Source organism: Terrapene carolina, unplaced genomic scaffold, assembly GCF_002925995.2.
Source record: "Terrapene carolina triunguis isolate 2854851 unplaced genomic scaffold, T_m_triunguis-2.0 Scaffold58, whole genome shotgun sequence".
In the NCBI taxonomy this organism is placed as follows: Eukaryota; Metazoa; Chordata; order Testudines; family Emydidae; genus Terrapene; species Terrapene triunguis.
This window is the reverse complement of record NW_020664409.1, coordinates 25,506,991-25,532,414: the sequence shown is the minus strand read 5'-3', so window position 1 is coordinate 25,532,414 and position 25,424 is coordinate 25,506,991. Positions and strand designations below refer to the sequence as shown.

Below are 25,424 nucleotides of genomic sequence, written 5' to 3'. Positions count from 1 at the left end.
TTTGTTTGTTTGTTTGTTTGTTTGTTTGTTTGTTTGTTTGTTTGTTTTAAAAAACAACTATTGGTTAGAGGAAGGGGCACAGCCTCTTTGAAGTGCATAATGTCACCAGTATTTTTCATCTTGCCTGTTAAGCTTGGTTCTCAGGTTAGTAGGTTTTGGGTAAATGCTTCCATCCTTGTTTGTGAAACATTCAGTTTACAATGCATACACTATTTGAAACTTTAAAAATGAGACCACATATCTTCAAAATTGTTTACGGGCATCTGAAAGTGTTTCTCTCTCAAGTGAAAGTGTCATTACTACTTTTAGGGGAGGAAAAATAAAATCTGGTAAACTACATAGGGAGCCACCTGATTGAAAATACTAGTATTTTGGCACTGTAGTGGAATCGTTTGTTTTCTAATATAAACCTTTTTACAGTCAAAAAACAAATACACATTAGAATTATCTTTCCTTCAAACTATTTTTCTTTAATGGTTTACTTAGAGAAGATTTTTGAAACCAAGGATAAAGGATAGGATGGCATATTCACTGACATGGGAAATATAAAATCAAGTTAACCAGATTAAAAAAGGTATAGTAGTATCATTGAGAGAGAGAGAGAGGAAAAGAAATGTGACTAAAAAGCTTTCTAAAGTTACATTATTCTGCTCTTGTTGACCATGCTCACTCAAGAATTTTCAGTTGAGAGTTTCATACTGGGACAATTTTAGTCCCTAAATTAGTAGAAGAAACATAGTGATTCTGTGAGTGCTTGCATATGTCCATTACACAGTAGGTGTGTGTGTCTCAAGCATCAACGGAGGAGAGTTTTCCCTAACTGAGTTCACCAATCCTGTCACGGCCAGATTACTTAACAGTCTAAATAGATTATTCTTTCCTGTTTGTGACCCAGTGCCCATTAGGGACTTCAAATTTAGTATTGTCTGCTCTTATGAGTCCCCCATTTCAAACCCTTAGCATCTCTTTTTGTTTCTACATTTGTCACTGAAGTAGGCTTCCTGGTGGTCATCACTTCAGCCAGGCGAGAGAGGGAATTGCAGGCACTTGTCACGGATCCCCAGAACTGTTTTTTATATGGACAAAGTTCAGCTCAGACATCATCCAAAATTTGTCAATGGTGGTTTCAGATTTCCACCTTAATCTCTATACTTACCTGTTTCCTCTCCCCAAAAGCCACATCTTCACAAGGGTGAAGAAAAGCTGCACCCCCTAGATGTTCATTGAGCTTTTGTCATTTTACCTGGACAGAACAAACCTTTCAGGGTCTACACCTAGTTGCTTGTTTCCTGTTCAGAACACATGAAGGGACACCCAATTATGATTCAGACTCTCAAAATAGATTATCAGTTGCATCTCTTTTATGTTGCAATGGGCAGGATGCTACCTGAAAAGTTGATGGCATGCACTACTAGGACATATGCAGCCTTGGCAGGATTAGTGGTGCATGTCCCTATTATGGATATTTGGAGACCACTGATGTCTTCTGTCCACGCATTTATTGCTTAGCACTGCATCAGGAGTGGGAAAAGCAGTCTTGAAGTCCTTCCAATGAGCCTCTGAGACCCAACACATTTGATAAAGAGCTTCATAATCACCTACAATGTAATGGACATAACCAAGCACTCGAAGAAGAGTTTACTCACCTTCTCATAATTGTTGCATATGTCCATTACGTGACCCACTTTCCTTCCCCAACACATTGGAGTCTATCTGTGGTTTTCGGTGCTAAGAAACTGAAGGGAAGGGTATGATGTCACCCTTTATACCCTGGACATGGAGCACAAGGAGATAAGATAGGACAAAGCCACCCTAACAGATACTGCTAGGGAATAATCTCCGTTGATGCATTAGACGCATGCACACCTGCAGTGTAATGGACATATTCAACATATATCTCTAAGAACAACAGTTCAGTAACCATTTTTTCTATTTGTTAAAGCCATTGATAACATTGTTACTGCTTTTGTACCATTGAGGCATGAGTAGAGCTTGTTGTTGGGATGTGTGTGTCTCAAAGTAAATAAGAACTAGCCATTTGGATTGACTTGTAATATAACATTGTTCTTTTTTTACCCCAAAATTGTGCAAAAGTTCATTAAAGTTCAGATTCGAGAAGACATTGCCCAGGATGTATCTTCAACAGGCTCAGCATCTAAAAAGCTTGATGTCCTTACACCATCATCTGAGTCTGTCATTCATATGATAAAACCACTTCCAAAGCTACCTTCAACAAAAGTTGAAATAAAGAACAGAACTATTATTTTTCCTGAAACAAGATTTGGTGAAAGCTCAGGTAATATCCATTATTCATAAAATTACCACTTCTGCTAGCGGCAAATGTTCAGCATTTAAGTTTGCCACATTGCAAGATTGAAAATAACTTATTCATCATTTTTATTCTTTTAGTGACTAGTATGACCAGCCAAACCCACTCTTTTGATGTAATTTCATGTAATGAAAGTTTGTCTGCAGAGCTCTTAATTTTTTTGAACACAATATAGCCACATAAATTTCTGACAGATTGTGTACAAATACCTCAATGAGAAGTTTCATAGATAATGTTTCTCTAAGAGGGCATTTGTGATAAATGAAGGGGGCGGAGGTAGCTTCCTTTTATGGACACTCAGACAGCCAGTTAGCTATAAAATTCCTCTTAGTAGCTGTTCTCTACTTGCTTTACCTGTAAAGGGTTAACAAGCCCACAGGTAAAAGGAAAGGAGTGGGCACCTGACCAAAAGAGCGAATGGGAGGGCTAGAACTTTTTAAAATTGGGGAAAAAGCTTCCCTTTGTGTGTGTGTGTTGTGATCCTCCGAGGAAGAAGGGAACAGGGCAGCAGTTATGCTGTGAGAAGCTTTAAGCCAGGTATGAAAAACCATCAGATCATACCTAAAGATTGCATATCTGAAACCCCAGATACGTATGTAAATTAGGGAATGTCTAGAAAGACGTGATTAGGTTTATCTCAGTTTATTTCTTATTGGCTTGTGGACTCCTCTGTGCTAACCCCAAATGCGTTTTGTTTTGCTTGTAACCTTTAAGCTGGACCTCAAGAAGGTTATTCTTGATGTTCAATTTTTGTAAGTAGGTTTTTTTTCTATCAAAAGCCTAAGTTCCAGATATATTTTCTTTCTTTTTGTTTTTAATAAAATTTACCTTTTTTAATAACAGGATTGGATTTTTGGTGTCCTAAGAGGTTTGTGCATATATTGTTTAATTAGCTGGTGGCAACAGCGGATTTACTTTTCTTTCTCAGCTCTTCTCCAGGGGGTGGGGTGAAAGGGCTTGAGGTTACTCTACAGGGAGGAATTTCCAAGTGCGCCTTCCTGGATCTCTCCCTCCCCCCCCCCCCCCCCCCCTTTTTTTTTTTTTTTTCTTTTGGGTGGTGGCAGCATCTACCCATCCAAGGTCAGAGAGAAACTGTGACCTTGGGAGTTTAATATCAGCCTGGAGTGTCCAGTATTAATTTTTAGAATCCTTGCAAGCCCCCACCTTCTGCACTCAGTGTCAGAGTGGGGAATCAGCCTTCACAGCATTGTTGGTAATAAAGTAGATCTGTGAACCCTCAGTCTGTTTCTGTAAGTCTAAGAATGCTCAAAACTACTGTATTAAATTGCCTCGCCACTAGGTAACTACTGAATTTTCACCAATATCAGCCATTTGTTACAGCTAATAGATCAGGAGTTACATAGTGATGCACTGGCTTTATAGTTTACTGAATCCTAATACTCCAAGAATTTTCTAGGCTTATTTGATCAATTCATTTTTTCCTATTACATTATTTTGAGGGAAAGCTATGTTGTTTGTGAAACTGAGATGGATGTTCTCTTCCCATTCCTCCCCCCTGTAAATATCTGCCTAGTAGCTGCTCAACTCCTTAAAATGCTACCTCAGGCAGATGTGATTTTGAAGGTATTGTTATGAGCACTGGCTTTATTTGCCTGGGAAAGATTCATGATATTTCAAGGTATGAAATATGCTCCAAGATGTAACTTGGACCCATCATCTTCTGAGAATACCATCAGGTGATTATTCTTGGCCTCCTTCAGGTCAAAGTTAATGTTATTGTTTCATGGCCCACATTGAGTTTTCACCATGCTTGGAGTTAGGGCTGTGTTGGAGACTTGGGTACAGGTACTCAAATAGCCCCACAGTGAAGCTTCAGCAGCCACTATGTGCAGTGAACATCAAAGCTTCAATAACTAAAATGCTGGAAGCTTTGATTCTGTTTTTCCCATGGTCTGGACTTAAAGGAAAAGGCATCAGATGTCCAGGAGAAAATAGTAGGGTCAGACTTGACAAAGATGTAGAGAATGAGTTTGTAGTATTTATTGCCAACTATGGCGGTGTCGTACCTTGGACAGTCAAATACCATTATTTGGGAAGGGGTCAGAAGTGCTTCTCTACTTGTGGGTTTTTTGGATTCACTTATCCAGTAATATGTGGCGACAGTGCATTGAGACCTGGGCAGATGAGTTTGGATTGTCTACATCTTGGTGAGCTGGTAAACCTAGCTGCCATTCACCATGCTGTATTCTGTCTATAGCTACAGGTTTTCTAGCACAAACTAGCCATTGACCTACTTAGCATCAGCCGAGCCTTGCATTAGCCAAGGTGCAAAGTCTGTAGATGTGCCAGATTTTATTCATCTGATGAGCTAGATGCTTGAGTTGTCCCTTGCCAATGATTTATACTCTTTGAAGATAGAGTTAATCAGTTTACCGTGAGAGGCTAGCTTGTACCATTCAGATTCAATTGAGAAACACCAGCAATTTCAAGGACAACTTTTGTTTGAGGCTCTAGGTCTTGTAGATGTGTCCATATGATCCTTCATTAGATGATGAAGAGTAATAGGCTTAAATCCACATTCCAGGTTAAACACAGCTGGCTGTTCAACCCCCAAGAATTTTGTAATAGAGGTTGATAAAATGTATAAAGCGGAATCGAGCAAAGCAAGTTATTTGGCACTCTGAGACGTGAAGGTTGTTCATGAGTTGTTACTACTCTTGTCAAAAACACAAATGTCATTTATTCTTCATCACTCTTTATTTAAAGGTATAAAGACTCAAAAAGAGTTATAAAACACATGTACTAAATTTCTCACTTCATGTTTACTAACCTGAGGCCTTTCTTTTAGAAAACTACCTAGAGATGGAAAATAATGGGAATGAAGATGTGAGGTGGCACTTGTCATCTTTTGCCCCACCATATGTCAAGGTGAGTTAACATTTGTATTGGAAATAATGTGTGTTAAATTTTCAACAGGCATTTTTAAAAGATGTTGTTATACTTATTAACTTAATCTCTTCAGATAATATTTCTTCTAGCTTAAAAATCTCCCTGCGTTAGGAAATATTTGTACTTGGGTAGCTAGATGACTTATTCATTGCTGTTCTCCTCTAGTTCAGTAGTCCCCAAACTCTGTGTGTGGTTAGTGGACAACAAGTTGTCCATGGGGCACTACTGGATTTGTAGAGAGCTGGATGGTCACATGATGTTGACTCTGAAGAAATCAAACATGTTATTTTCCTAATATTTTCTGTGTTTAATCGCTGTGGATGTGAGGGATAACATTTGATTGCCAGTGGGTGGGGCCTAGGCAATCATGAACTGGAGAGAAGGTGGTCCATGAAACAATCTTAGATGTCACCCGCACTATGAAAATGCTTGAGAACCCCTACTTCTAGCTAATGTACTACTTTTTCTATTACAAGTCATTAGACCACAATAGTTTTGTAAATATTATAGAATATTCTTCATTTGCTTACGAACTTGGTGGATGCTTCTAGAACACGTTTTTATGAAGCAGATTATTATATTTGATTTATCAAAACTTAATTATCTCATTTGTAGGGCGTAGATGAAAGTGGAGATGTTTACAGGGCTACCTACATAGCTTTCAGATGTTCCCGTGTTTCTGGTACACTTGGAGCTCATGGAAAAGAAAAAGTAAGCTTTTTTTAGTGTTATGATGAATTTAAGCAGACGAATGTTGTGTCTTAACTGTAATGTAACTACTTACATGACGCATACGCACTCTGTGAAATATGACCTCGTTTCAGCTGGACTTCTTTAAAGTTGGAAATAGTTTAACATGCGTCTAAATGGGGCAGATGTACTCCATTTTCAGATGTATCAGAAAGGTCATTAGCATCCACTCATCAATATGTCTCTTCATGTAAACTCAATTGACAATACTAGAAAAATCCCTACAATACATACATTATATTTTGCATCTATGAAGCTATTTTCTTAGGAGAGCAACTCCTTTTTTTAACAATACTTTTTGAAGAGGAATCACTGAATATTTGTGAATTTTTTTTAGCTTTAGACCTTCTCCAGCTATTCACTCTTTCACCGCATTATGTCTCCTACTCATCCGTTGTAGTTTGTGAAGTTTTTTTGAATAACATATGTGCGGTGATGCAGTTTTATAAAGCCTATGCTAAAAACCATTTTGATTTTTAATGTTGCTTCTGTTAATACAATGGAATGGAGCAGTGGTTCTCAACCAGGGCTCCGGGACTCCCTCGGGGGCTGTGAGCAGGTTTCAAGGGGTCCACCATGCATGGCCAGTATTAGACTCACTAAGACCTAGGGCAAAAAGCCAGAGCTCCGCTGCGGAGGACTGCAACCTGGGTCCCCAAGCCCACCACCCGGGACTAAAGTCAAAGCCTGAGCAACTTAACTTCGCAATGCCCTCTGTGGCATGTGGCCCTGAGCAATTGCCCTGCTTACTACCTACTACTGCTGATGCTAGCTTTTCTGTGCAGAAAAACAGTTGTGGCACAGCTGGGCCATGGAGTTTTTATAGCATGTTGGAAGAGGGGGGCGGCTCAGAAAGAAAAAGGTTGAGAACCCCTGAAATAGAGAATGCTTTCAGGCTTCCTGATGATACAAGCTATTGCAAATGTATGTGGTGAACTTAAAGGAATATATGCTTTGTACTGCTGGAAAGCTTATTGCTAGTCTGCTAGCGCTGAAAGCCAACATTTCAAATGAATACCATTCTAAATGCAAAAGCAGCAAAGAGTCCTGGGGCACCTTATAGACTAACAGACATATTGGAGCATGAGCTTTCGTGGGTGAATACCCGCATCCGACGAAGTGGGTATTCACCCACGAAAGCTCATGCTCCAATACGTCTGTTAGTCTATAAGGTGCCCCAGGACACTCTGCTGCTTTTACAAATCCAGACTAACACGGCTACCCCTCTGATTCTAAATGCAGAAGTTACACCAATTCAACCTGAGGCTTCATTTTAAATAGTCTTCATAAAACTCATGCAGAAAGCAGTGTGGATGCTTGCTTCAGTTAAAACCAGACTTATTTTGGTTTTACTTAAGTTGAATTGACTTGTGCACCAGCTTAACAAATTCGCGTTAAAGTGATTAAGTCAAACCAGTTCACTTTTGACCTTGTCTTCACACAAACTTGCACCAATTTAGTTAAACCAAAATGTGTCCACACAGGTATTTATAGTTTAAATGTCTTATTTTGGTTTAGCTTTAACCTGTTTGACTTAAGCTAAACTAAACCAAGTCAGTTTTATAGTGCACTAGGAACTTCCAGTTCTCAGTAGCCAAGTCTATGCAGTCTGTTAGTATGCGCAGGCTAGTGTATTTTATCTTCTTACCCCTGTTTGCTATGTACACAAGCCCATAGACTATGAGTACTCATACAAGGCTTTGCGCCAGGTTAACTAAGTCTGTTTTAAATTAATGCTTTAGTTAAACTGATGCACCCTTCCATAGAGACAAGCCCTTTCTCATGTAGACAAGGCCTAAGGCTGTTCAAATGAAGTTGACTCGTAGCCAATTCATTGTAATGCATATTTAAATCGCCTCTAACAAGTGCAGCACATTCGCTCACAAGCAAGTTTGGAACTTAGGGAAGCTGTAACTTGTGTAAGTTGGTGTGACAGGGTCCCCAGGGTGCAACCTGGACTGCTGAGCCCTCTGTCCCACCAACCTGGGGTATCCCTCTCTCACTGTGATGCTGTGGCAAGCCCCAAATCTCTGTTAGGTACTGCGCTTACACAGACATCAACAAGTAGGGATACACCCCACTGAGTTACATGAATGCTTTCCCAGCCTTACATAATCATCAATAGCTCCAGCCAATTTTCTCCAGCTCCCCAGCCTTGCACCCCAGAACTGTACCATCTTGCAGTGGTCAGAAGCCTGGCCAGTTAAAATTCATTACCCAGTCCACCCTTCCCTCGATGTGGCGAGGACACGCTAGCTTTTGTAAACTGAGCTGAGATTTCCCAAGCACTTCAACCAAAACACACTGTTTTAGGTAAAATATAAAATAGATTTATTAACTACAGAAAGCTAGATTTTAAGCGTTTATGAGTAGCAGGCATAGAGATCAGAGTTGGTTACTTAAGAAACAAAAATAAATTCTCAGTTTAAATTCTACAAACTAAACAGGATTTGAATCAAGAAATGTCTCATCCTGGCAGATGATACAAACAGATCACAGATCCTCAATACACAGGCTGGGATTCTCTCAGCCTGGGACCACCCTCCTCCAGTTCAAAGTCTTTGTCCTCCAGACATGTTTCCAGGTGTTGAGTTGTGGCAGGGAGTGAGTCTAAGTGATGATGTCACTTCCCCTCTTTTATAGTTTCTTCCAGCTTGCTGGAAAGATCTTTTCTGTGAGGTGGGTAATCCACCCCCATTGGTCAAGCAGTCTCCATTGTCTATGTGTTCTCTCTGAGAACTCTCCATTGTATACAGTTTCTGGAATAGTGGATTCTTTCCTTGATGGGTGTTGATGAATCATTAACTGCTGTCTGGCTACTCCATTGTTGTATCTGAAAGATGGGTGTTCCCAACCTCACAACATATTTCAGTAACACACAGATAGCAAAACTTCATAATTTCACATAAAATGATAGCACATACGATCCAACAGGATAATAATGCTCAACAGATCAAGACTTTTAAAATGATACAAGGTATACTTTGTACAAAACATATCATAATTATATGACAGTGGTGAGTATGGGGGGTTCCAGGGTGCTGCTTTGAGGTACAGTGTCACTCTTAGGTTGTGAATTTAAACTGATATAGTTAAACCAGTACAAAATACTGCAACTTTTTCATGTAGACAAGGTTGTAGTGGTATATAAAAATCTAAGTAAGCTTTCACTAACACTTTACCCTATCCTGGTAGGTTGCTATCATCTTTTTACCTAGGGATAGAGGAGATTATGCTCAATTTTGGGACCTTGAGTGTCATCCACTTGCAGAACCTCACATGAAACACAAACTAAGATTTCAACTTTCTGGAGTGGTAAGTATATGAACACCATAAGCTAATAATCAGTATTTGTCCACATCACTTGCTAAAGTGGGATAAAATATAAACATATATATCATACTTCAAGACTGTGTGCTATTTGTCCAAAACATATTATTAAGAACATAATTAAATTTTAGAGTAAATCTTTAATTGCAGGTAGTCTCAATTCTTTTTTTTCATAATCATTATTTTAAAAAGATGTAACACACTTTTTGCTCAACATAGCAATTTGAAGGTTTATATAACTAAAGTGATTACTTTACCCTAACTCTAGCATCTTATTTTGCATTTACTGTTTTGAAGGGAATTATAAAGTACTTACCCCTTCTGGTAACTATTGGTTTAGTGACAGATTTACCTCTCTTGTGGGGCTTTAAATCCATGGACTTGTATCAAATCACTCATAACTCCTGCAAAATAATATTGAGTCTAAAAAAAGGAATGATGCATGTAAAAATTGTATTAATGCAATATTACGGTTAATATTTAAAGATTCTAAGATCAGGAAAATGTGTGGTAGGCTAGTGCGCTGTACATTCACACCCCAGTTTGCTCCACCTTTTGTGCATGCATACTTTGTTGTCTGTGATAATCTCCTTAACATTAGGCAACATGACAACACAGATTCTTAACAAATTTTCCAGCTACAGTATTATAGCTGTGGAAGAAAAGTAGGGGTATGTGCTAACTGCATTGCATGGTCGGATCATGAATATAATTTGATGTTTCATAATTTTCTGTAGCTCCCACTCTAGGATTGGTACTCCTGTTCTTGTTAGCCTTGAAAACATACCAAAGCAGTAAAATATTTAGGGGCACTTGCCTGTTGACCCATGGATCCAAACGTTCTAACTCTGATTTACATAAAGGTCCAATTCTTCCATCAGATTTAACTTATTATCCACCTGCCCGTGAAGTGAGTCATGGACTAGTTAATCTGTCAGCATTTTTTGGCAAATTTGGTTTACTTAATTTGACTTGGTGATAAAAATGTATTTAAATTATTTTAATTTTAGACCTCTTTGGTCTGTTTCCAGTATGAATGGTATGGAGAGGGTCAGGATTTAAGAGATGTACAGTCTGTGACAATAGGCTATAGATCTAACTGTATGTATGGAGATTTAATCATTTCCCTGAACAATAGTGTCTGGATTTGAGGGTCACCTATCTGACCCCAACTACAGGGCAAGCCTTTCATATTGGAGGCTGCTTTGTTCTTCTGTGAGAAAACGGAGAATCATCAGCTCAGCTTCTTTCTGGAACTGAATATTTCCCCTCTGAGCTATAGACCCAATTCTCTGGTAGTGTAAGGTGTAAGTTAGAGCTATTGCTCAATTCTAACTTATGCCAGGATTCAGGCAGTGAGAGATCAGGAAGCTGCAACCAGCATTCTTATGGCCAGTCCAGCCCCACTTTGAGCTCATTCCACTGCATCCAATTGGACTTTGGGTAGGGTGGAGGATCCTGCCCTGTGGGTTCAGTTGCAAAGGAGAAGGGTGTAGTAAAAGAACAGCTTGATTTTTTTTTTTTTTTTTACATATATATAAAATATGGCATGTTTAAAGTATGCGGCATCAGCAGTTGTACTTAAAAGGTTCCATGCTTTGGACCTTTTCTAGGACATGTAAACAAAGTTTCGGAACCTTACTTTTAAGTGACAGGACTGTTTCAGTGCTAAGATTCCTTTCCTAGAAAAAGTTATGGCAATGCAAACAAGGTCGGCAGTCTGGATTTCTCCTAGCTCATATTAAAATGTGGACCGTTTTAATTGCAGAGGAATGCAGTTCAGCCTAATACTCCTTTATACTGAAAAGATATTCAGATTCAGTCACCATAAAGAATTTTATTTTCTTGAATCATTAAGTGCCGTAGACTTTTCCCTAAAGTACTCATGGACTGAGCCAGAGCTCTCAACCTTCAAGATATCCTACATCCATATCTCCAAAAGGAAATTGTGAGAGAATAGAAACAAGTTGGGCGCCTACCTTTGTCAATACAAGGACTTGATGGTTGACTTAACTGGATCTCATGGATTTTAACAAATGTGCAACTACCACAGCCAGTGTTCATAGTCTAGGGCTAGTATCTGTACTTAGTACGTTTGTTCATAAAGGCCGCTAGTTTGGTCATTGGGATCTTTCGTGTTTTCTATTCCCTTCTGAAATACCAGTGTCTGTGAACAAGTTAAACTTCATTTTTCAGGCTACATGAGTTGACTTTAGTAGGGTGTGACTTTAGGCTCAAAGGGTAATTCAGCTTTTCTTCAAGATAAATCTGCATTTACAAATGCATACCATGACTGTCATACATCACCAAGAAAATCCAGTCAAGAATTGTTTTAGAATACCAATCTGATGGTGTATATACGTACCACTATTTCTTGTGCCAGGCATAAGACAAGCACAATATCTCTGGTAAGCAGGTATTGTCCAGTTGTTCATTCTAAATATACTAGCTCTTCCCCAAGCAGTTTGGGAAACATTGATGCAATGGCTGATTCCATACATCATTTGAGGAATTCCTTTCATATGGTGCCTCCCCCCTCCCAAACTTCTGTGATATAAAGATGCCGTTATAGAAAAATAAACACATCTAGTTCAAAGCTTGTCGAAATCAAGAGAAGCCAAACTCCATAACAGTGATCTAGAGCCTTGAGCAATTCCTTCAACTCTGAGAACGTTATTAGTGGTCAATAAAGCTGTTAACCTTTATGAGCAACATAGCAGCCATATATTACTACTGCTTATAAAGCAGTAAGGTGGGATTTGTTCACCTCAGTTTTCAAAGCAATGTGCCTCTGGGAAATAGTGTATTCACAACCAGATCTTTCCATTAACTCTCCACCTCGCTGGGAAAGAACATTCTTAGCAGAAAATATGAGATGTGTCAAGATCACTTTGAAAAGATCTATGAAAGAGCTTAAAGTGGAATGGCTGTCTAATCAAATAGGGTCATTAGCCATACGTCTGTTTGCAACAAGGTCAACACAATTTCTGCTTCAGTTATTGAAGATCTTCCTTTTCTAACCGATGTCTTTTTAATTAGGAAGAGAAGGCAAATGCAAGGTCATATCTAGGAAAAAAGAACATAGGTCACTTTTAAGATGAGGACTATATCCTGTAATACAGTGACTCTGAAAAGGACTTAGGGGCAATGGTAGATATGCAGCTAAATGTGAGTTCACAGCACAGTGCAATGACCAAGAGGGCTAAAGCAATCATTGGATATATGAAGGGGGGAATAGAGGGTGGGAGTACAGAGTACATCTCTGCATAGGGCATTGGTGAGACCATTACGGGAAGTGTGTTCAGTTCTGATATCAGCACTTCAAAAATGTTGAAAAAAAATGTATATAGATATGTTTTTTCAACGTTTTTATAGCTATATCTTTTATACCCATTCTTGGACAACACCCCAATCAAAGCCCTGTCCATCTGGAAATGCTTCAAATGTGATGGTATTCAAGAACAAGAGCTGTCTGACCCCAACCCAAAGAAGCAACCCAGAAATGCAATAGGCACAGTTCTGGCCAGAATTTTCCCAGCATTAGACATTCATAATTTAGTGTCTTCGGTTTCTGGGTGTCTTGCATCCATCTCATTCCCTGACTGCAATGCCACTTCTCCAAAAATTCCTGGTGAAGATGTGGAAAGCTTCCCACATGTAATTCAGAATTGAGTATCTGTTTTGGATTAGGTATGAATGTCTGTTCACAGGCAAATGAACTTTTAACTCCAGCATATTGCTAACGAGCTATGGAAGCAAGTGCTGTAGGATTGAAAGATAAGATGACCAGCAATTATGGGCCTTCAGTAAAAAGGAAGATAAAATCTTGAAAAATCACTTGTTGATACAATCTTCTGGTTGGCTTTGACAATATATCTGGTCATGTCTGCGGAACCACCAGAGGGTAACACATACTCAATACTACTCTCAGAAGCAGTGGAAATTTCTTTTCTGACCAGAGAAGAACCTGGTGCCTTTTCAATGTGCCCGTTACATGAACCTCCTTGAAATGTGTGGAGGTCAACCTCCTGGGCCCTCATGGCCTACCCCAGAGATGGTTTTTGGACCAGCTAGAGCTAGCAAAGCATCCTTCACTGCACCTGCAGAATAGACAAGACCCGTTGAACCACAGGATCCTTTTTAATCTCAACTGAGGCCACCTGTGATTATGCAGCCTTGGCATTGAAAAGTGCCAGGGATTTTCTGTTGGGATCATTGTTCTAGAAGAATCTAGATGCTCAATTATCAAACATTGTATGTATACCTTTATTTATATGCCAGGCCATCAATGTACATGATGGTTTTTAAAATACATTAAACAAGTTAAGACAAGGTCCTTGCCCCAAACACCTTACAACCTAAACTGACTAGGCAAACATACAGAAATTAACTCAGAAGGTAGTGGAGAAAGGAGATGAGAATTCAGACATTAAACCTTCTCCCCCAACACAAAGAGAAGAGGTGTGCAGCCATTAGGATGCCTTCTGCCTACCTAGCGTAAGTGCATTAAAATAATTTTTTTTTTTAGAATTTCCATATGTTCGTGTAATTTCATTTTTCTTTTCTTTAGTAACTGTTAAGTCTTGAATAATATTCACATTTAAATGTTACTTTTTTAGCAATGTTAGGGTAACTTACTTCTTTCCATTTTTTAAAACAAAATTTCAATGTTTTGCATTTTTGAGATCAAATAACTCAGTTAAGTAACATGTTTTTTGTAACTAGGCATAAGTATTGAAGGCTATTGGGGACTGTAAAGTCTCCTTTTTTTATTACTCTTGTCCTAATAAATTCGTGCTTTAAAATATTTGACCAGTCAATTGACCAATCATTTTTTAGACCCATCAGAGGTAAGCTCTGTGGGGCAGGGACAGTGCCTTGGTTCATTTGGTCAAGTTTTCATTTCTGATTGGAGGGTAAATAAAAATCCCAAAGATTAGTGATCTTGGCTATACTAGAGTTTCTCTAGCATGGTTTGGAGGGACAGTCTTATAACTAAGCACCTCAAAAAAATAGTTACCAGCCTCTAGTGACACTTGTTTTGCAGATACATCAGATTCCTTGACTGCCCGTCCCCAAGATTTAGCAGAATGCCTGGATTAGACAAACCTGTGATGAATCCTACCTCCTTGCAATGATATTTACCAGTTCCCTTATGGCACATTTCAAAATGAGTGCACATAATTCTTTTTTTATTTGTTTGTCAAGTCCTGCTTTTCTGGTAATTGCTTCTGAAAGACCGATGAGCAACGATATTAATAGAAGTCAGTTGTGCTTCTATGAGGACAATTTTGTCCTGACATCTTGAGAAACACTTATGCCAGAGGTGTATGCATCTTTTTAATCTTCCCAGGAGATGAATACCATCATTTTGTCTATCTTCAGCATCCTTTGGAAAATTGTCATAACAGGATGTTCATAGAACTCTAGAAAATATATTGAGCATATGGAGTACATGCATCTATCATATTACTCCTGGGGGAATTCCGCACCACTTCGCATGCACAGAATTTGTCCCATGCAGATTTCTTTTTTTTCCCGTGGAAAAATTACCTTCTGACAGGGAAGCAAAGGGAAGCCGCAAGAGCCATCATGCAACCCTCCACAGCAGTATGTTTCGGGTGCCCAGGGCAGCCAGCAGAGAGGTAGATCACTGTGGGGCAGGGGGTGGGACTGGGGAAGACCCTACTGGTGGCTCCTACCCTGCGCTGGGCTCAGCTGCTAGTCCTGGCTGGGCTGGGGAGGACGGTACTTCCTCTTCCCCTGCACGGCATCCGGGGTCAGACCCCTCTCAGATTTCTCCCCCAGCTTTATGAAGCTCTGCAAACTCCCTCTCCTCTGCTCTCCCCCCCGCCCCTTCCTGCACCCATCACTCCTCAGCTGCAGGGGAAGGGATCCCTGTACAGGGAGCTGCTTCCCCATCCATCCAGACACACTCATACCCAGACCCTCCTGCCGAGCCTCACCCCCCCCGATAAGCCCCCCTGCACCTTGATCACCCCAATGAGACATCTGCACCCAGATCCCCACCCCACCAAGCCCCAACCAGCTGCACCTGGATCCCCACCCCGCTGAGCCCCACTCCCCCAGCATCTGGACACCCTACTGAGCGTCCCACACCCAGACCCCCTCCTGCCGAGCTCTGTCCCCCACACACCCAGGCCCCCCATGCTGAGCCCCAACCACGTTCACCTGGACCCCCTGCAGAGTCCCATTACTGTTGCACCCAGACCCCCCAACAAGCCCCTGTGCATCCAGATTCCCATGCACCCTAATCCACCACTGAGGTGCCTGCACCCAGATTGCCCCACACAGAACCCTCTCAACCTACACCTGGATCCCTCCACACTAAGCCCCTCTACGTTGGATCCTGCCTTGCCGAGTCTGCCAGGTGTAGGCAAGCACAGAGGGGCAAGGGCCTGGGGTGTTTCTGGGGCAGGCCTGGTCCTTGTGCTGTGTCAGGGTTGGGTGCAGCCTTACTGCTGAGTACGTGTCCCAGCAGGGAGCTGCACAGTGATCTCCCATCTCTCTGCTCCCCAAAGCTATGCTGGAGCCTCCACATTTATTTAACAAATAAAATTTGCAGAATTTTAAAATGTGTGCAGATTTTAAGTTTTTTGGTGCAGAATGCCCTCAGGAGTAGAATCATATCCTTTGTATCCATTCTATCCAAAATGATAGGGCCTCAAAGTAGCTGCTGACAAGATATATGCCAAGCAATGCAGAACTTAACACCTGGAAAATCATTCCTTTAAGGGAGTCTAGGCTCAACGTGCAAGGTTCCAGGAGGAATTGTGGGCTGGAAACATTTTTATGTCAGAGAATTTGCATAACCATGCCATGATCCTCATTCAGTTCATTATCAAACTCTGCAAAGTGGGTTTCTGTTTCTCTATAGAGACCGCTTCTTACTGGAAAATGCTATATCGTTATGGCTTGCTTTCCAAATTAGGAATCTCTCATGTTATGTAAGAATGCATATTTCTATCTGTCCTACTGTAATAATGTTGGTTTTATCCTTTCCATCCCTGCGTCTTTGTTTCATTGATCACTGTTTGCCATTTGTAGAGTATGAGGCGAGAAACTGTGTGGCAGAATAGAAAATTCTTAGCACAGTCTTCTCTATTAGCAGCTTCTCTCTTCATTCTAACCACGCGGGTGGCTTGTTGCAGGACCAGAGTGATAACTTGTAACATTTGGAATTTTTTTCTCTAATGCAACGTGTATAATTTGCTCTTTAATGTTAATACAATTTCAGATTCTTGTTTTTGTATTAACCAGCTGTTCTTCCAAAGGTGTAAAGACACTAACTTTTCTGGTGGCCAAACGTGAGGGGTGGGACTTCAAGGAACAGCTTCTGAATTCCATAGGGAAAAGTCATAGCCTGCTTGTAGAGAATGAGGGAAGAAGTTGCTCACAAAGAATTAATGTTAAGAAATCCATTCATTTACCGCAACCCTCATAATTTGCCTGGAGAGGTAAAATTTCAGGTTGTGGCTAAGATGCTAAATAGTTCGAGAGGCTGAAGCCACTTAAGAAGTAATCTCATTTGTACTCCATGGTGAGACATTCCAAAGGGAAACCTACTGTCCAAATGGATCAGTTGCCAACAATCTTGGAATAGTTTACTGCTGTGAAGTGGTTTAAGAGGCATGCAAGTATGTAGTATGATTCCTGCAGAGGCAATGTATTTCAAAGAAATAAGTAAATTCCCCTTTTCCAGAATATTGTAAAACTGTGGCACAAACCATGAGCTAATATTTTCAATAAAGCAAAAACACTATTCAGGTTGAGCCATATTTGAGGAACTATGTAAATGCTGTCAATTAATGTTTAATTTTACTCCAAATATTAACTGTAGGGTTTGTCTTACCAATAGGGTGCTAAAACAGAAAATGAAGCTGTGAATGCAAAAGTTTCCACATGTGCCCTAATAAAAACTGAAATTCCAGTTATGCCAAGAAGAAGAGCTGGCTCTGAAGCTTCTACACTTAAAACTGGGTATGGATCTTTTTAGTTTAAAAAAAAAAAAAGAGGGGGGGCAAAATAGTTGAGAACACTTGTGTGGCAGACCTCTTCTCTGATTCTAAGCCTTTCGCCATAAGCAAACTTGCCATATTTTCATTAGTTCAAAACTAGTTATGTGTGTGGTTGTGATTTGCTACTATGGGACAACTGGTGCAGGCATTAGAACCACTTTGAAGTGTGAAACCGTTTAAAGATGGTACTAGCTAAGAGTGCATTATCTAGTGATTTCTAATAAGATGAGTTTTCGCAATATTTGTCCAGCTTTCTCCTTTGTTTCTTTCCCTTTTTGCGACTTGTCTACACGGTGCATTAATTCTCACTAGATGGGTGTAAATTATAGTGGGCACTAATGTGTTGCATGCTAATTGGCTCATCTTGGCCCTGCTGGCACACACTAAATGTTCCCTAGTGCACATTAGCGTTCTACTGTTTGAAATGGACCACACGGGCCAGTTAGCGCACAACATGCTAGTGCACACTACCATTTATGTCCCTGTAGTTTGGATTAATTCACCATGTTGATGAGCCCTCGGTGTTTCTTCTCCCTCTTTAATTTTCCCATGCTTTTGGAAGTATTTCTAATCCTGTTCTCATCTGGAGTTAGTTACAAGAGCCCAGGATGTTTCCAAAACACTTCACGTATTTAGATAAGTGCAAATCTTCACCAACGGAATCCAGTTGCCCTCGGTTTGCTATTCCAGAGCAGTCCCTCCATTTGTGATCTGCATGTCTGGTTTGAGCTTGGTGCAGTTTTGCTGCTCTTCTCAGTCAATTACCCAGAATTGAAAGTAGCATTTGACTCCTAATTGGGTTTTAGGCCTGGACATGGTTCACACACAGGCCTTTCCCTCAAAAATATGATTTCCCCCAAGATCATTGTACTAATCTTTCCCTGTCATCATCCAACCTTCAAATATTGAAATGGTGGATGTGAAACACAATGAAATATGCACTTCCTTTTTATGGGTGTGAACTGATCCCTGGTGCACATACGGAAATGTTCATCTCCTAGGTCTCCAGTAAAGCATATGATCACAACTCAATGCTGTGAAAGTATAGACTAAATTATTCTGATTACTACTTCACCATAGTATTCCTCTAAATTATAATCTCTTAATTAACTGAATGTGCCAAATAGTAGCCCTAAAAGCCCTTAGAGTGACTCCGTACTGCTTTAAAACTGACAGTATCTTACAGCCCTATATCTTATGAGACCAAATTACTTTTGACTTTTCAGTGATTCTGAATGTATTTCTATTTTGGAACTGCTTTTCAAACCATTTGATGGGACACTATTGGTACATTCAGATCATGTAATATAAATAGGGAACTTAATGATTTCAACCTTTTTTTTGAAAACCAGGCAAAATGAAGTAATTCGAGGAGTATATTCCCGAGAAGATCATTATACGTTTCTACCAACCAGAGTTGGGGAATCAAGCACTTTAAAAGTCAATTTGCGGAATAATACTTTTATTACTCATGTGGTAAGTTTTTGACTCTTGCATTCAAAATATTTAAAATCGCACTTAATTGCCTGAACAATATCTAACCATTTTCTTTTCTGATATTTTCATTAACCTTTGATACTAAGAATTTTGTTTTAAGATGTTCTAATGCTCGGTGCATTAGTAGAAACTATTGGTTCCAAACTTCATACTTTAAATTTTTATATATTCAAAGAAAGTTCATTTTTATAGGCTTCTTACAACTTTAGTTTTTCTTTTGCTTGTTGACTCTTAAGTATCAAGAGTTTTCTGAATAGCATACTTAAACTATCACCTCTTTCAACTGTCATAGGCTGATTATAGGCTTGTTGTTGGAGTCTAATTTTTAAAACTAATTTAATGTCTTAAGTCCTGCATGTGATTTTTAACTTATTCATTATGTATAAAGCTGGGCATGTTCCATTCTTAAAAGAATCCATTCTTTTCTTTAAAGTTATATCTAAGTCTGTAGTAGGAAGCTTCATGAGTTGTACTGAAGTGTGTGCTAAAATAGTTACAGTAGTGCTTGCCTGTTGTTTTTTAAAGTGTTTCATATTAAATTGCAGCTGAAGTTTGTAAATCCCAGAGAGCCTTTCCACATCAGGCACTCGAAATATTCTTTGAGGTGAGTTAAGTGTATAATAAAATTTTACTAAGAAACATTAGAGGTTTCAAAACAAATCTAATCTATTTTGTAAGGTAAAACCCTATAACCAGTAAGGATATATCATGCTGAAATATAGACTTACGGTCCACTTTCGGACTTTAGAGTAACTTCAACATTGTGGCCTTCTAATTAAAATGTATATCTTTGCACAAATCGTAACCAGTCTCCCCATCTTAGAGATGGGAAAAGTGAGGCATAAAGCAACATCAGAGTGAGTCAGTGGAACAGCCAGGAAAGTCAGGTCTCCTGACTCCCAGTCCAACATCCTGTCCTCTGATCCATGCTATAACACCAGATTGTACAGCACCTGGGTTTTTTTCTTGGAAGTCTTTAGACCAAGACGTGTCACACAATGAAACAATCATAAATTGTTGTAGTATGATATTTTTTTTAAAGAACAATTTGTAGATGCAACAGTGTATCCTGTGTGAACAGTCTTTCAAATGTTAAATATGGCAACAGAATTTCAGGGTTTTGTTTAACGTACCAGTGATCGATCAATCTTGCACTCTAACAAAAAAAAGCCTTAACGTGACCTTGACCTTGGCAGAGTTAAGGCAGAATAACTTTCCAAATGCATGGAAGATGAGACAGATCTGCTTATAACTGATTTAAAAGTGTGAGATGTTACTGTTAAGTTTTTTGAGTTGGAGTATGAGTTTGAAGTTGGGGTATCTATTGCTTTTGGATATCTGGAGATGAAAGTGAAACCCTTATGGAAGGTTGTAGTGTGTTACTGATAGTGTTGTAGGCAATGTGAAGGTGGAAAGAAATGCACAAGTCTTTCCCCTTATTTTCAGCCTTTTAAGGTTTTGTGTGTATGTGTATTCCAACTGCAATCTCAATTGTCACTAAATGTAGCGTTGGTTGGCTAACAAGACTAAATCACAACTGCCAGAAGTAATACATAGAGTATTAGCACTATCTGTAGATCTATTCTGCTAGGTGGTGACTTTGTGAATTTAATCTTTTAAGAGATTTTACATCACACTGTTTCATTCAAGTTCTGAGTCCTCATTTTTTTTTCAAGATCCCTGTTGCTTTGCTTATGTTATGTAGTAAATCAGGTCTTGATGATGCTGCAAAATGTCTAATTCTGTGAATTGCTTCTACATGATTCCTTTTAAATTTTCTGTTTCAGTGATCAATTGATGTACATATGAAGTTTGTTTGCAAAATTATTTCTAAAGTAAAAGCATGCAATATTACTACTTTTTAATAAGGCTTCCAAACTGTCAATATTATAGCAGAGATACAGAACAGAGTTTCTTCAGATAAGCCAGCGACAGTAGCTATCCAAGTACTGTAGTGTTTTGACTGGCTGATAGGACAGCAGCAACTTCATATTTCTAACACTGAACACCAGTAATGTGAACTTTAAAAAAGATAACTCAAGGCTATCTCTGGGTCTCTTCTCAGAAAGCATAATAAACTGGAAAAATATTTGTATGCCTAGCAAGATGTAGTTATTAATGTCACTAATGCTGCAAACCGACTGTCTCCTTTTTACAGATCCCAGCATTATATCAACCTGCCAGTCCAGTTCAAGCCAAAGTCAGCAGGCAGATTCGAAGGTCTGTTGGTTGTGCACATAGACAAATATGGCAGTCTTGGTATTCGATTACTTGGTGAAGCTCATGCAAAAGAGTAATTGGAGAAAAGCTTTATTAATAATCCAAAGTAAATTATTGAAGTATTGGTGTTATATTTTCCTTACTAATTTACTAATTTTTTGTACATTATGATGCTACTTTTGCGTAAAATCTTTTGTAAGTTAAATTGAGGTGATTGTGAAAGCAAAGATTCATTTGTTAAACATTCTAACATGAGGATAAATCACTTTGTATGCTTAAAATTATCATGTTCTAGCTTATATTTCTGCACCTTTTTATAAGGGAGAAAAGTGTTCTATTTTTTCATTGATTATGATTTGCTAAATACAGATTATTTATTTTAAATTTAGTTAATTCAGAAATACATTTGTAATTCACATTTTTTAATAAACTTATTTTTCATGTGAATGTCTTAAGTTTTTAGAGTGCCCATCACTGTATATTCCAAATATTATATAGCTTATATCCAAAATTGTCGTTAATCCCCACAGCAATTTCACTTATATTGATATTGGATCCTTCATAGGATACTTACAAAATCTCAGAAATTCAGGGTATGTTTGTGTGACTCCCATCTATGTGCAGTTTAAGGACTAGCAATTATCAACAATTGAGGACTAAAAATTTGGAATATGAAAAAACAAACAAACAAAAAAAACCTCTGAATATATCTAGTACAGTGCCCCTTAACAGCTCTAGTACAATTATATCCTAGGTATGCAGTTCCCTTAAGCATCATAAAGATATTATTAAACCTAAATACCCCTGCTGGGCTATACAGGATCAATTACATGGTACTCAGACTCAGGAATATAAATCTGTCAAAAGTTTCAATGTACTGTCCTTCTGGGAGCTATATTATAAAATCGGGGGAGAAACCAAAACAAATTACTTGTTATGAAGGCTAGATTATTTTTTCCTAACCTGGTGGTGAATCACTGTATAGCAATGTAATACTTCAGTTGCTTAGAACACTTACATAACACTACATCAAAACAATCTGTTTACATGTTTTATAAGGGTCCGGCTAAAAGATTTACAAATAAATAATGCCTTGCTGCTTAGGTGCAATTTGTTTTTGCTATTGATGCTAAATTGGCATCCTATAGAATGAAGTTCTCTAGCCACAGAAATAGCATGACATGTGCAGTAATGAGTTCAGGTTTCTTCATGTTGCCCTTCAACTGTGCCTCAACCCTGAGCTGAAAGTAATTACCTCTTATAGATTTTGTTTACACCTTTTTTCCTCATAGAATTTCCTACAACTGATTCAGCTCTGCTAATGATAGACATGGTGGCCACTGGTAACTTAATAGGGTTGAACAACAGTGCTTAAAATGCCAGTAGACCCTTGGAGCCCTGTTTATATAAGCAGTGGTCTGGAAAAGATAGTAACTATTCCTGCAGCGGTTCTCGCCTTTCTGCGGTTGTGGACCGATCGTGAGAATGTCCTGGAAGGAGTCCCATTCGACAGTCCCACTCCATCTGTTGAGCTAGTGTCTGATGCTTCGGACCTCAGTTGCGGGGGCGCACCTTGGACATCTCTGGACCAGGGGATGTGGACCCCAGAGGAGACAACGTTACACATAAATGTCAAAGAGCTCAGAGCGGTCTGGCTGGTCTGTGGGGTCTTCCTGCCACACCTGTTGGACAAAGTGGTGAGAGTCCTGACGGACAATACAGCCTCTATATTCTACATTAACAGGCAAGGAGGAGCGCGCTCGTCAGCTCTCTGCCAAGAGGCACTCCATCTCTGAGACTTCTGCATCGACCATGGCATCCATCTGGAAGCTGGTCACCTCCCTGGCATCAGGAATGCCCTAGCAGATCACCTCAGCAGGGACTTCTCCTCTCACCACGTGTGGTTGCTCCACCCGGAGGTGGCCTTGCATGATCTTCCAGGGTGGGGAACTCCCCGGGTAGATCTGTTTGCCACTAGGCGAAACAGAAAGTGCCATCGGTTTTGCTCCCAGCAGGACCTGAGCAAGGGCCTCCCTCTCCGATGCCTTCCTCCTGTCTTGGGCCGAGGGGTTGATGTATGCGTTCCCTCTGATCCCTCTGGTCAGTTGGGTCCTAGTAAAGATCAAGAGGGACAAGGCACCTGATATCGTAATAACCCGAGTGGCCTCGCCAGCACTGCTTCGGCATGCTCATGAACATGGCAATGGCCCCTCCCTGGCCCCTTCCCTACCACCTGGACCTGCTGTCACAGGGTCACGGTCGGCTCCTACACCCCAACTTTGACTCTCTACACCTCTCGGCATGAATGCTCTGTGGTTGAACCTGGAGGAGCATACCTGCTTGGAGGCGGTCCAGCGGGTCCTCGGAAGTAGGAAGCCATCCACAAGTCTAACTTACCTGGCCAAGTGGACGAGGTTTTCCTGCTGGGTGTCGGAGCGCAGCATTTCTCCCTCGTGTTCTTCAGTGAAGTCCATCTTGGACTACTTACTGCAACTCAGGACCCAGGGTCTAGCGCATTCTTCTGTTAGAATGCACCTTGCGGCCATCTCTGCGTTCCACCAGCACATCCAAGGTCAGATGGTCTTTTCTCATGACATGACTGTCAGGTTCCTGAGGGGCCTCAAGAGGCTTTACCCGCAGGTACGGGCCCCTGTCCTGCAGTGGGACCTTTAACCTGGTCCTCTCCAGGCTCACCAGCCCACCTTTCAAGCCGCTGGGCTCCTGCTCCCATTCCTACTTGTCCCAGAAGGTCGCTTTCCTGGTTGCGGTGTCATCAGCGATTCAAGTCTCAGATTAAGGCCTTGACATCGGACCTGCCTTAGACAGTGTTTTGTAAGGACAAGGTCCAGCTGCGGCCCCACCCAGCCTTCCTACCGAAGGTGATATCTTCCTTCCACATGAGCCAGAACGTATTCCTGCCTGTGTGCTGTCCCAAGCCGCACAAGACTGCTGAGGAAAGGCATCTGCACGCACTGGACGTCTGGAGGGCCTTGGCTTTTTTACTTGGAGCGTACCACGCCTTTCCATAAATCGACCCAGCTCTTCATCGCCACGGCAGATAGGATGAGGGCCTTCTGGTTTCTTCGCAGAGGATTTCCAACTGGATCACCTCTTCCATAAAGACCTGTTATGAGCTAGCAAAGGTCCTGCTGCTGCCGATCATTAGGGTCCATTCGACCAGAGTGCAAGCGTCTCCAGCAGCCTTTCTGGTGCACATACCCATCCAGGACATTTGTAGAGCCGTGCCATGGTCCTCCGTCCACACGTTCACATCTCATTATGCCATCACTCAGCAGGCCAGAAAGGACGCTGTGTTCGGCAGAGCTGTGTTACAATCTGCACAACCGTGAACTCCTACCCGCCTCCACGGGAACTGCTGGGAGTCACCTAATGTGGAATAGACATGAGCAAGCACTCGAAGAAGAAAGGACAGGTACCTTTTCTGTAACTGGTGTTCTTTGAGATGTGTTGCTCATGTCCATTCCACAACTCGCCCTCCTCCCCACTGTCAGAGTTTCCAGCAAGAAGGAACTGAGGGTGTGGGGAGCCAGTGGCGCCCCTTAAACCACGTCATGCGGGCGCCACTCCCCTACAGATACTCTTGAGGGAAAAACTTGCAGCACCAGTGCATGTGGTGAGCACGCACACCTAATGTGGGATGGACATGAGCAACACATCTCGAAGATCACCAGTTATGGAAAGGTAACTGTCTTTTTCTGGTGGATATGAAAAGGGTCAGACATTTGATACAGAGTCAGAGTTGTTTCTGGAACCTTAACTGAATATCCTGGTTTTCAAAAACAGCTACGTTGTTCTAAAGATTTAAATTAAACTCAAAGAGTAATGGGGGAGAGCAGAGTTCATGGCCTACTTACTCCTCGGTATGTGTAAATACAGTGTATGTCTTTAAATCTTTATGTAAGATGCTGAATATTTGGGAGTACTGCCCATTTGCTTATGGTGATGTCTAATATGTTTGGTGTAAAGTGCTGGTGAGGCAACAGTAAGTGACTAAACATCTCATTGTGGAGGTCAGTGCTTGTCTTGCTGACTTCCAAACCACATTTGCAAGTTCACAAGTGAAGCTATGTTTGTTCCAGTTACCAGCCTGTAAACTCAGTTTGGGATTGAAAAGTAGGTCTGCGTTCTTCCAAGCTTTCACATCATCTTAATAAAGATTCTGATATCAGAATATAGCAACTAATCTGTTGATGCATGATCCACAACAGATTGCAGTTTGCTATTCCATTGCAGAGTTGGCTGTATAGTACTAACAAACATATATATATTAAAAAGTACATGTTATTTGCACTTTGCACTAGGACTGCATAGAGTTAAAAGGAGAGAAA

At 40.4% G+C, this 25,424-nt stretch overlaps 1 protein-coding gene across 1 annotated transcript in view; it reads left to right on the top strand.

The window, feature by feature from the left end:
* CEP192 (centrosomal protein 192) overlaps positions 1-21,458 on the top strand; it is a 170,208-nt gene extending 148,750 nt beyond the window's left edge. Inside the window, exons 39-46 of the mRNA XM_029913877.1 lie at positions 2,095-2,296; positions 5,139-5,218; positions 5,855-5,950; positions 9,185-9,304; positions 17,199-17,320; positions 18,711-18,834; positions 19,401-19,459; positions 21,014-21,458. Of these exons, the coding sequence (XP_029769737.1) occupies positions 2,095-2,296; positions 5,139-5,218; positions 5,855-5,950; positions 9,185-9,304; positions 17,199-17,320; positions 18,711-18,834; positions 19,401-19,459; positions 21,014-21,152 (942 nt within the window). The 3' untranslated portion in view covers positions 21,153-21,458. The remainder of the gene's footprint in view (positions 1-2,094; positions 2,297-5,138; positions 5,219-5,854; positions 5,951-9,184; positions 9,305-17,198; positions 17,321-18,710; positions 18,835-19,400; positions 19,460-21,013) is intronic.
* Positions 21,459-25,424: the final 3,966 nt, after the last annotated feature.